Below are 12,665 nucleotides of genomic sequence, written 5' to 3' on the forward strand. Positions count from 1 at the left end.
ACAAAGTATTGACTCGGGGGGGGGGGGGGGGGGGCTGAATACAAATGCACGCCACAATTTTTTTTTCCTTTAGACATTTGTAAAAAAATGTTGAAAACCATCTATCATTTTCCTTCCAGTTAATTATGTGCAGCTGTGTTGGTCTATCACAAAATCCCAATAAAATACATGTACCTTTTTGGTAGTAACATGACAAACTGGAAAATTTAAAGGGGTATGAATACTTTTTCAAGGCACTGTATGTGTTTAGGTCTACCCAAGTACTATCTGCCATTTATACTTTTAGAGCAGGGTGCAGTTGCACTCATATGGTCAACTGCTTTGTACAAGTGGTGGTTTCTTTAGCCTCTCCATTTGGCTGCATTTTAATTTTCTGCACACTTCATATTTTTTGCATTTAAGTTAACGTATAGAATGTTATCTCTATACTGTTCAAAAAGTCCCCTTACTAGCTGTTGCTTAAAAAGGAGACTTGGGAGTGATTTTCTTTTGTGTAGAGTAGACTGTCTTGCCCTACTTAGGGGTTAGGGTTCCACATCCACAGATTACTGAAGATGACAGGGTTCCACATCCACAGATTACTGAAGATGACAAAGTTCTGAAAACATATAGGCCCATCATGTAAATTGAATTCTCAGTAGGAATCGAGAAGGCTAGTGGAGAAGGCTAGTGGAAGTGTGACTAAAAACTTGTCCCAGGTTATATTAAAAATATAAAATCGACCAATGTAAAAATCTCAATTACGTCAAGGTAATCCTTATGAATTAACTCTGAATCTACGCTCAATGCATGTTCCCATACTGACAGGATCACTTCATTTAAACCCATCATATCACAGGCCGAAGGGTGTGTGTGTCCTGGATTCAGCCATAGAGAAACCACCGCCAGTTTAGCAGGGTGTATTACTCTTCTGTAGTGTGGCAGTGACTTTTCCTATCTAGCAATGCAAACCTGCCAGTCTGCTCAAAAGAATTGGAAAAATACAATTACTATGAAGCTCTGGAGGGAGCACTACAAACCTTTTCATAAAATATAAAAACAGCAAACATTTAAAATGTAAAATAGCATAAAATATAAAAAACAGCAAACCTTTAAAATGTGAAGGAAAAAAATGATTTCCAGGACAATTTTACAACACAAAGGGTGTAGGTACTTAAAATACACATCTAAAAAAGGGGAATAAGTGTAACAATGACAAAAGTAATCAGATCTCAAGGCCTTCAAATTCCATTATTACAAAGATTTGCGGCACCATCCTCTGGCTGTCCTCAATTTTCTTCATTTTACGATTTTATGGATAAAAAAAAAAATTTTTTTTTGTTTAGTAAAATGCGCTTTCCCCATCCCTACAAGCACAGACCTTTCCATACAAAAATCTTTCCATCACATCCATGATCAAGGATGAAGCAATCATCAGAATTCAGAGCCGCCTGTGTAAACGGGTTCTCATCTGCGACCAGAGACACTGACATGGGACCACCGCCGTTGGAAACCTGTTAGCAAAAAATAAATTCACCAAATTGAACGCTTTTCTGTAACATTATTACACTATAAAATTGAGTTGTACAATCTCCATATACTCCCTTTAGATTTTCCAAAATGATTTATACAAGGACACCTAAACAATCCATTCAAAAAGACAGGTCCTTGCACTACATAGTGGATAGAGATATAATTAATACATGTACACACACTTCAGTACTGGGCAACAGTCCACAAAAAATGAAAGTGGGGGAAAAAAAAAAAAAAAAAAGTCTGTTACTCCAATATTTAATATTTTTGATATGGGTCTTTGTTACCATGTGCTTGTGTTAAAAAGTATGGGTTCTCTTTGCACTGCTTCCTTCGTGTGAAATACCTGGTGATCCTGCCAGTCCCTCTGCTTATCTACTTCAAACTGACCACACTAGGTATAGTAACATTTACAAAATGGTCAGTTTTCTGCCTGTGATGGAATCAAGCTTTAACATAAATGGTCCGAATCAAATACAGATTTAGTGAGCATAAATTTTTAAGGTCATGGCTTGAAGAACTCCATTTTTACTTCATATCGTTCATTGGGGCCAAGCTAGCCCAAATTAACTATGTCCCTCACCAATACGAGACCGCGGGATGCACGGTATAAACTGTATGTAGCTACATAAAGCATACCGCACTGTTTTGGGTGAGAGTCAAGACCTCATGTTGTGACATCAGCCCGCCTCTCTGACTCAGCCAGAGAATACATTGCTTGACCTGAACGCCGATGTGATACTTGTGTGTACCAGGTATAAGACAGAAGTCTGGGCTCGCACCCCAACATTGAAAAACTATAGCTGTAAAGAAAAAAAAAAAAAAAAAAACAACTTTTGAGCTTGCTATTCTCTGTATCTACAGTGATAGCGTTTTGATTGGTTAACCTTGATGGACGTGTCTTTTTTTCAACCCATGTAACCGATTGTCAGTTCCATAATTTCTGTTCTACTGTTTGACAATTACCTTATAAAGTTTAGCAAGTTTCCTATTGGTGGCATCAGCCTTCACATCATCAGCCGGCCCCTCTGGCAAGTCTGGCTTTTCTCCTAGAACCTGGAAGAGTGAAGAGAAAGACTTACCAATTGCTTTGAAAGGATTCCCCAATACCAGCTGCTGGCAAACATGACACATTCCTGGGATAACACAATTGGAGGAACAATACAGCTTCACTCAAATCACTGTATCCCTGAATATTGCAGAAATACAAATCATTGAAATGTGATCAGATGTGGATTACGTGTCCTCTGTTTTGTAACTAGGGCCATCTATGGACTACAGACCCACAGGGCTGATTTACTAAAACTGCAAAATCTGGTGCAGATCTGCATAGAAACCAATCAGCTTCCAGTTTATTTCTGTCAAAGCTTACGTGAACAATCTGAAGTTAAAAGCCGATTGGTTACAATGCACAGCTGCACCAGATTTTGCACTCTCCAAATTTAGTGAATCCACCCCACAATGTCTAAAGGCTCACTACATATCAAAGTCTACAGAAATTAGAGTTTAAAGGCTCCAGCCATTATAAAGACACTTAACTGTAGGCTTCTCAATGCCATTTAAGCATCAGCTTCAACATATTGCAAATCAATAGATCATCTCCCCAGTGCGCAGCAGGGGACTCATTTTCTGAATATCCAGAGGTATCTTATTGTCCACTACACCGGGTGTAATTCTCAACCTAGGTTCTTATTCTTCTGTAACACTGGACAGCGCTACTTCTCTTGTTCCATATGCTGGGTGAAATTCAAGGCATCTGTTCTTATGTATGTATGGCACTACACAGTACTCTCTGTAAACTGGGTGTAATCCTTAACCGGATTTCCAGCTTATCCCCAACTCTCCTTATAAATGCCCCCTCCTAACCTTTTCTGACCAATCATGCAAGAAAAATTTATATACACTCACCTATTTTAAAGGTCCCTTGGTCACATGATCCCACACCCCTTTGTCAGCCAGCACAGTTGCAGGAGAGAGGGACAGTCATAAATGGATGCCTATGGCATCGCTGCTCTAGGCACAACCAGCCATTGTCTGAGTGTTCTCTCTCTAGCAGCGGCCGCTGGCTGACATAGGGGAGAGCACGTGACCAGACTGGAGTGGCCTTAAAATATGTATGTGCATACATCATTCTTACAAAGGTTAATTAAGCATAGATGTAGTAATCTTGCCATTACTGTAAACCCAAAAAAAGCCATTGTACAGAGGGCATGGTAGTAGTCAAGGAAGCAAAGTCTCATTAAAGTGTAATTTGTTTTGGAGGGATGCATAAAGCAGGGTTCTATGGTTAATATACTATAAGAATACTGGACATTTTAAGTTTGAGGATTCATTTAATGTTTGTATTGCTTACATCCACCTCTTCCCACTCAAGCCATGTACTAGACTAGAGAATCAAATTGATAACATTTTAGAACAGCAGCTCAGTCAGTGGAAGAGAGATTATAGAGCTGCTGCCAGCACAGATGTGGAGCCAAACACAGGCCTCTGTTCTTGTCTAACTAGCACAACTCACCTGACTGCATTTAAGATAAGAGTCTGCACTGACTCATCTTTGTTGGAAAAGCAGGACATCAATGAGATTTCAAGAATCATTTTATCTATAGGCTATTTGACATTTTGTAAAAAGCTTTTTTTTTTTTTTTTTAATAAAAAGGTGCAAACACTCATGCAGAAATTGACAGATTATAACTTTTATTTTTATTTTAAAAATAAGTGTAAATCAATAAGTGGAGAGCCACAGTCATCTGATAAGCTCTTGAGTAATAAGCATACATACAAGATCAATACCTCAATCATTTTTTCTCGCTCCATCCCTTCCTCCACCACGTAGACTCTGGCACGCCCATGTCTCTCATTATCTCGGATATCTTTGGCAACAGTTGTGGCTTTCAGCTTCTCAAATCGGTTGGACTTGGATCCGCACCACTGATAGACCTCCTGTAATCAAAAAAAAAAAAAAAATGGTTTGTCTCTGCATCCTGCTGTGTGGACACCACAGTATTGTAGTAGTGAATACATCTGACAGGTTTTTTACCTTACCCATGAGGCGATTACAGATTAGTGAACAGTGGCGGCCAGTGTGCTGGGGGCGCCGCCCCCATCCATGCGTCCGGCCCCCTAATCTGCATGCAGGGCACCGGATGCATGGAGTTCAATGGGGCTTTTTTTTTTTATCACCTGATTAGAGCCAGAGGCTCCAATAGGCTTCAGCAAAGGGTGGACCTGGGGCGCAGGGCAGTGCGCCCCGAGCCCACCCATTGTTTAATAGCGAATGAAAATTCGCTATTGTCACACGGATCCTCCTTCTGGCCAATCAGGAAGCGGGTCCTCCCGCTTCCCGATTGGCCGGAAGGCAAACCCCATGCCATTGGCTGAGGAGGAGACGCCGGGGGGGCACACTTACGCTGGCCTCTCTGCCCTGAAAGGGGGCACGCTGGCCTCTCCGCCCTGAAAGGGGGCACGCTATACCTTAATTACTGAAGGCCCTTTTCACACTTTTGTGACCTCAAAGTCACGCACTTTACAGTGTTTTTTGCGCCCCCCCCCCCCCCCCAAAAAAAAATTTTGAGCACCAGCTGCCACGGTTCGTGAATAATGATGCAATGGAGAGAGCGTGTTGTGAGGGAACTCAAAAACAGCCACAAAAAAAAAAAAAAAAAAAAGCCACACACATTTTGTTAAACTTTGTAGCACTGCAGGGGATAGGTAGATTGAAATGCCATCATATAAATCTAAATACATATAAGGGCAGCATTCCATGTGAAAGCCATGGAAGAGGTGGAACAATATACATTGCCATGAGGAAGGGCAGGTTATCCACATAGCTGTTTACAATCCTTATTTACAATCCTTATTGAAAAAAAAAAAAAAAAAGGAGAAGCAAATTTGTGACACTTGTTATTTCCTGAGGACGTGTCTTATGCACATAATTAGCATCTGGCACACCTATCATATCACTCAGATACAGAAAAGAAACACTTACATCACCCAGATCCAGGATGAAGCAATCTCCCTGGTTAAAGCTGGACCAGGAGACCGGTACCTCTGTGGCCCGGGCAAGACGGCGACCTTTCACCTGGAGGAGGCGCTGCACAGCCACATCATTGGGAACAACGTGTGTGAATCCAGAAGCTACTCCGCCGGCCTTACAAAATATAAAGATAACGTCACATTAAAAAAAGGATCTGGTCACAAACCAAAAATACTTAAGTCCTCAGGTAGGAACTGCACGCTCCGATTTCCAGGCCCCATATCAACAGCAGGGCTGTAAAGTTGTATGGTCAATTTCAATAAGATCTGCAGCCCAGGATTCAGAGAATGGTTGCCTTCATCTGTAGCTTCAGTGTTTGCTCTACGTGCTCCTAAAACCCAGGTTCTCAAACCCTTCTACAGTACATGTACCAGAAGGGCAAATATGACCAGCCTTGGGAATATAAAGAAATGGGGATGGTGCAGTGTTTGTGGCCTAGCTAAATTTCCTGCTTGCAAAAAAAAAAAAAAAAAACAGTTCTGCAAAAGTATTTTAGCCATTTAAAGCAGAACTCCGAGGGGGGGGGACCTCACCCAATAGTACACCCCCCTATACAAAACATTAACTGTTATTACATTTGTGAAATGCCTTACCAATGAAGATGAAAAGTGCTGCATCTATTCTGCCGAGGGGGGGGGGGGGGCTGTTACAACAGGAATTACATCATATTCTCTTCTCGCTACACTAATCAACCTACACTTCTCACCACGCTTTGAGAATTGTAGTGAACGCGGGAGGTACACTAGGCCACAGGTTCCATGTGAACAAGCCCACTTCAACATAAATCACACCCCCCTCATTCTGCAGCCAGCCACGCTACTCAGTGACAGCAGGATAGGTAGGTTACAGCCTTATAAATGCAAAGCAGGTTTGTGCTCTCTCCCTCCAGCCACAACAGATTGTCTACAGTTCGGTAATGATTAGATAAACCAAGGGCACATACCCATAATTCTATATTTTAGTCACTGTACTCTGCTGTAATTCACGATTATTAATATTCCTCCCCCTGCTGTAGCTTTGAGATCTTAATAACAGGAATCAGTGCTTATATGGTGTATATGAGCACCAATATCTGTAGGAGAGGTTTCCCCCATCCCTAGCCGCACCATAGAATGAGCTGGGACGGCGTTTCTTTACATAATGTATGGAAATCTCAAACTTCAATATTAGAACACCACCGGTCTCTAATATGCAACGTCACATATACACATGTGAAATTTTGAAAGTATATATTGCGCTCAACAAAAAAAGGCTACAGGAATCCTTCCGCACAAACTTTCTGCACTCTCCTGAGACGCATACAAGATATTTTCCATAGAGCTTTCAACCTATGTGGTCTACCTGACATTGGGAGATGTTCTCAAGACAACACATCAAAGTTTTTAGTTGGGAATGCGGGGTCCTTTAATTTGGAGTTTCACTACTATCTGGCCACACATCTTTGATGTTGAGAGGAAAGGTTATGTGGATGATCCGGATTCGGCGTGGATATCAATGCTTGTTGTGACCCCCTATAATCAAGGGGTCATATCCTTCTGATCTATTTAGAGCACTGGGTGAAGGTGTGGAGGTGAAGGTTTAACACCACTTCTATCAAGTCTGTGCTTTAATACTGCTGCGGATTACTTGATCTTATTTTAAGCACTATAAGGACTTTTTGTACACAGTATAATTCTTTATGCCGAGTTTGTGGTTTATCAACCAATGACATTAAGCACTTTGGATTACTTCTTTTATTTATATGCACTATACTTTCAAAACTTCACATTTATCACGTTAACACGTTGTTTGGTTGCTGCTCGCAGTGTGGAAGATATTCCCACATATTCATATTTTCACAGATTTATATATTTATTCAATTTTTGTATTCACGATTAATGCACTATAATTTGTGCACAAGCACCCATTTGCTCAGTTCGTTTTTGGGTTAACACCATTTTTTCCCATATTGTCACATATACACAAACTGAAATGAAGACCTAAAAATTGACTAAACTGCAGGAATGGTGGAAACCTCTCCTATATTAGACAGTGTCAGTAAAGCAGTGGCTGGTGACCACTGCTATTCAGTGTAGCCTAGCCGTGCTGCAGGGATCATTAGGAGACACCGGCCAGCCAGATGACAGAGCGGGGATCTCCCACTAACCGATCCTGTAGGTGAAACGCCGGTCCATGTAAAGTCACGCCTCTTGGACCAGCACTGGACCAGTGTGCTGTCTATCACAAAACTTTACAGCGACCGACATTTAACTTACAAGATTGGTCACAATGGCAGATCCTCACTCAGTGCAGCAGGGATCATTAGTCATTTCTCTGTCATATGACCGGTGTCCGACAGGTGATCGGCTGGGGGTGTTGGGGATGGTGACTGGCATGCTGGCAGGGAGCAGAGGGGGGACACCACCTACATGGGTGGTACAGACGGGGGGGGGGGGGGGGCCTGTGAGACCCCTCTGCTCACTACAGCAAATAGGGAGGAAGTTCAAGTGCTTGCTTGCTGGCGAGAACTACAAATGGGCTGTCCCAAGACTGGTGGCTGGGAGCAGTGGTCCTCAACCCTGGTCCTCAGGGCCCACTAACAGGCCAGGTTTGCAAGGTAACTGAAATCCATCCCAGGTGATATAATTTGCTGCTCAGTGATTGCAGTACTCTAGTCTGCATCTCCCCAAGGTAATACCTAAAATCTGGCCTGTTAGTGGGCCCTGAGGACCGGAGTTGAGGACCACTGGCTGGGAGTACAGGAGGAATAGCAGTCACTCGTCTTACAAACAGGAAATCACAGGGCAACAACAGTTTTACTTCAAAATCAGGCTATTACAGAGGAACTACTGAGACATGGAAAAAAATGGATTTTTGTAAAATCTTACCGTAAAATCCTTTTCTCTTAGCTCATTGACAGACGTAGTCCTCGGTGATACAGCACCTTCGGGTTATGTTGCCTCCACAGGAGCAGGACTAGACAGGAAATTAAAAAGCTCTGGCCACACCCTAGGGGCAGTCCCAGAGGGTATATCCTCTCTCTCTCTGCCTCAGCAAATCAGTTATGTGAAAAAGCAGTCTTTAGAGATTTTAACCCAACCCAACTCAAAAAACAGAGGGGCGGGGACTACGTCTGTCAATGAGCTAAGAGAAAAGGATTTTACGGTAAGATTTTACAAAAATCCATTTTTCTCTAGCGCTCATTGACAGACGTAGTCCTCGGTGATACAGCACCTTCGGGAAGTCCCAGAGCAGTATCACAAATGAGGGGTGGGAAAATGAAAATCAAATCCCAATCTAGAAGGCCCAACCGGTGCCAACTAGAAGTTTACAATGCTCATCCTTAATGATGAGACTCAACAAAAAAAGAGAAAAAAAATTTTTTTTTTTTTTTTCAAACAGAAAAAAACCCCTTGAGGTAGACCACCGGTCTCCTCAAATTGCGGCCTGCAAAACCTTGCGGCCAAATGAGGCATCCGCCGATGCCGTCACATCAATTTTATAGAATTTTGTAAAGGTATGTACCGACGACCAGGTGGCCGCCTTACATACCTGGACCACTGACGCCTGATGGCGAAAGGCCCAGGAAGTACTGAGCGCTCGAGTGGAGTGCGCCCTAACAGGGAACGGAGGACTCTGACCCTTAATAGAATAAGCCTGTACCACCGTTTGTCTAATCCATTTGGCAATGGTCGCGGCAGATGCAGGCAAACCCTTTCTGGGGCCATCCGTGATCACAAAAAGTGAATCCGTCTTACGGAAAGATTCCGTAGCTTTCAGGTAAACCCTGATTGCCCGAACCACATCTAAGGAATGCAACGCATGTTCCCGATGATGCTTGGGCTGAGGACACAAGGAAGGTAGTACAATATCTTCATTCAGATGAAAATCTGAAACCACCTTAGGAAGAAAAGATGGCTTAGGATGAAGTACTACCTTATCCCTATGAATCACTAGGTATGGGGACTGGCATGATAATGCAGCCAGTTCTGACACCCTGCGAGCAGAAGTAATAGCCACCAAGAAGGCCACCTTCTGGGATAAAGTAAGCAAGGGAATCTCCCTGATGTTTTCAAAGGGAGGTTTCTGTAGAACCGACAAAACCAAATTAAGATCCCAAGGCGGTAAGGGCGCGCGGACTGGTGGAGCCAGGTGCCGCACCAAGGACTTGGTAGCTAAAGGCTTCCGAAAGAAGATTGCTAATGCTGAAACTTGACCCTTGATGGTGCTCAAGGCTAGCTTCTGCTCAACCCCTTGTTGCAAAAAGGCCAATATTCGAGTCACCGAATAGGTACGTGGAGGAAATCCTAAAGATTCGCACCACGCAATATAAGTCTTCCATGTGTGATAATAGACCTTGCTGGAAGTCGCTTTCCTTGCTTTAATAAGGGTAGGAATGACTGAAGTAGACAAACCTCTGTCCTTCAGTACTTGGGTCTCAATGGCCAGGCCATTAAAACCAGCGACTGTAAAGCATGATGGTAAATTGGTCCTTGAGACCACAGACACTCCCTGAGACGAAGTTCCCACGGAACGTCTGCGACTAGCATGTCCAAGTCGGCCAGGCCGGCTTGAGGAGGCCAGCCTAGAATTTCTAGGACCACTGGCGCTGATAGAATCTGAACCAGGCGTCCCTAGAGCTATCTGGCCCCGACCATCCGAGAAAGTCTGGTCGCTTTCTGTTCCCACACATTTATCAGATACCTGATAGTTATCAGGAAGGGTGATCTTTTCTGGTTGAACCTCAGGGACCGAAGTCACCCGACTAGAGGCTACTTGGCCTATCTGGTCAACCAGATCAGATTCCTGTGAGGTATAGGGACTAATCTTAGGAAAAGGTAAAGGAAAAGATCTATTCAGGGAACGGTAACTACCGCTTCCTGTAGTACTTAAATGTTGGAAGGGAAGAATCGCACCGGTAGTAGTGGTTGATGCTCGATCTAATGTCCTGAATACCGGTGAAAACGTCCCCCCACCCTGAAACCGGGTGGGGGCGCACCTTCAGGCTGTGTACTCCTTTGCTTCGGGTTTGGCTGGGTTGGTCCTCTGCTTGTCCGACCAGCCCTTCTTGAACCCTCCTGGAGGAGTCTTGCCTTTCCCGCTTGTACCAGCCGGGCGCCCTTTATGGGCGGTAAAGAAAGGTCCTCGCTTGTTGCGAGGTCCCTTAGCTTTAGCAGCCTGTGGCAAAAAAGTGCTCTTGCCCCCAGTGGCATCCTTAATGATTTCATCTAGGTTGGCCCCAAATAGACGATTCCCCTGAAAAGGGAGATTTGTCAAGGTCTTTTTGGAACCTAGGTCAGCTGACCAGCATTTTAACCACAGCACACGTCTGAGGATGACCGCTGACATAGATGCATGCCCTAATAAGGGAGTAGTGTCCAAGGCTGCGTCACAGATAAACTGTAGCCCTTGTATAATCCGTTACATCAAATCAGATGTCTCCTGGGGAATATCTTTTCCCTTAAGGTCTTGGCGTACCATTCTCGCCCATTCCGTAAGTGTCTGGGAAACTAGACCAATAACAATTACTGGTCTAAATGCTGACCTTATCAGAGAGAAGATGGTGCGGGACTCTGCTTCCATCTTTCGATCCACCGGATCCTTAAAGGACGAAGTGTCCTCCACTGGGATAACCGTGGCTCTATTCAGCCTGGAAATAGGTGGATCCACCACTGGTGGTACCGTCCATTTCTTAATGATGGATTCCTCAAACGGATAGCGTCTAGCAATACACTTGGAAATAGTAAAGGTACGTTTAGAATGCTCCCATTCTCCTTTAATCTGATTACCGAAACACTTGGGTACAGGAAAAACCTTCACCGTTTTGATGGGCTTATTAGTACCAAAAGGAATCTCTGTTTCAGTTGCCTCTGCCGGTAAAGCCTCAAGTTTTAAGGTTTCCTGCACTGCCACAACTAGTGCGTCCACCAATGCTTCTTCCTGAATTATAGCGGGAGAAGAAACGTCCTCCTCACTGTCTGAGGGGGCTTTACCTGAGACAACAGCCCTTGCAGAGGAACCTGCAACTGCAGTGACCATCTCTGAATCTGAGTCAGAGGTGTCAGATAGTATAGGGGTAGGCGGGGGTCGCTTCCTTGACCCCCGTCCCTGACAGGCCGCCTCCACCCGAGCCACCATAGACTCCAAAAATTGCTGTAAATGACTCTACACTCTGTGCACCGGCGGGTCCCGTGGCCCCCTCGAGGGAAACAGGTGGGGGAATATGTGTGGCAGGGTCCATGATAATTCCAGTCACTTCCTGGATAATATAATTCAAAAATAAAAAACTTTTTTTTTCAGACCCCCAGCGCCACAAAAAGCCCCTTAGTGTTACCTGCTAGGGATCCCTATCGATCGAGAGAGAGAGAGATAGACCCCCAGGCTCACCACTTGATGCTCAGAGTTTAACTGCAACAGGTTACAGCGCTGTCTTGACAAACAGGAAGTCTTTTGGCTGGCTGCCCAGGAAGAAAGGAGGCGGCTCCGCCCCTCTGCACGCCTTCCGGCGCCTCCCCTAGCTCCACGAGGTGTTAGGATCACCTCAAACATGGCCGCCCCCATGCTGGAGACACGAGGCTACGTCAAAATGGCGGCTCGTGCGATCCAGCAAAAAAAATGGCGGCGGCCTGTACTGAATAGCGGTGTGCTGCAGGGCACACAACACTCTCTCTGCATGGGGATTTGGCGTGGTTGGCGGTACCGGCCCTGGCGGACCGCATGGCCATTCGGGAGGCCTGCTAATAGCTGGAGATCTGATTAGGAAGGTAGTCTACATGTCCGTGGCTTCTGACTGGTAGGTAGCTTATTTTTATCACCGTAAGATTCCCAGAATGCCACTGATTACAATCTTTTTAACATGTATACAATTAGATTGTTAGCTCCCAAACCAAGCCTCCTGGCTTTTTGCACATAAAATCACACTCAAAGTAGGAGGATCTGTGTCATTTATAGGATAGAGAGGGACTCTATCTTACCATACAGAGAGGGGCCCGCGTTCACCACAAGACCCGTCAGGGGAAAAGGGGGAACATACTACTCACCATACCGGAACCAGGCGGGCACCAACTCCTGACAGTACCCCTCTCCACCGGGGCAGGAGGGCTGTCGACCGATACGGACGCCGTGACTCATGGTCTTTGGC

The 12,665-nt window shown here is 44.5% G+C and overlaps 1 protein-coding gene across 1 annotated transcript in view; it reads right to left on the bottom strand.

The window, feature by feature from the left end:
• The window catches only part of GSN (gelsolin), a 128,201-nt gene that overhangs the window by 60,477 nt on the left and 55,059 nt on the right, over positions 1–12,665 (bottom strand). Inside the window, exons 4-7 of the mRNA XM_082263160.1 lie at positions 5,498–5,659; positions 4,303–4,452; positions 2,479–2,568; positions 1,361–1,493 (exon numbers count right to left, since the gene is read on the bottom strand). Coding sequence (XP_082119286.1) covers positions 1,361–1,493; positions 2,479–2,568; positions 4,303–4,452; positions 5,498–5,659 — 535 coding nt within the window. The remainder of the gene's footprint in view (positions 1–1,360; positions 1,494–2,478; positions 2,569–4,302; positions 4,453–5,497; positions 5,660–12,665) is intronic.

The sequence above is a fragment of the Pelophylax lessonae genome (genome assembly GCF_965119305.1).
Source record: "Pelophylax lessonae genome assembly, chromosome: 7".
Taxonomy (NCBI): Eukaryota; Metazoa; Chordata; class Amphibia; order Anura; family Ranidae; genus Pelophylax; species Pelophylax lessonae.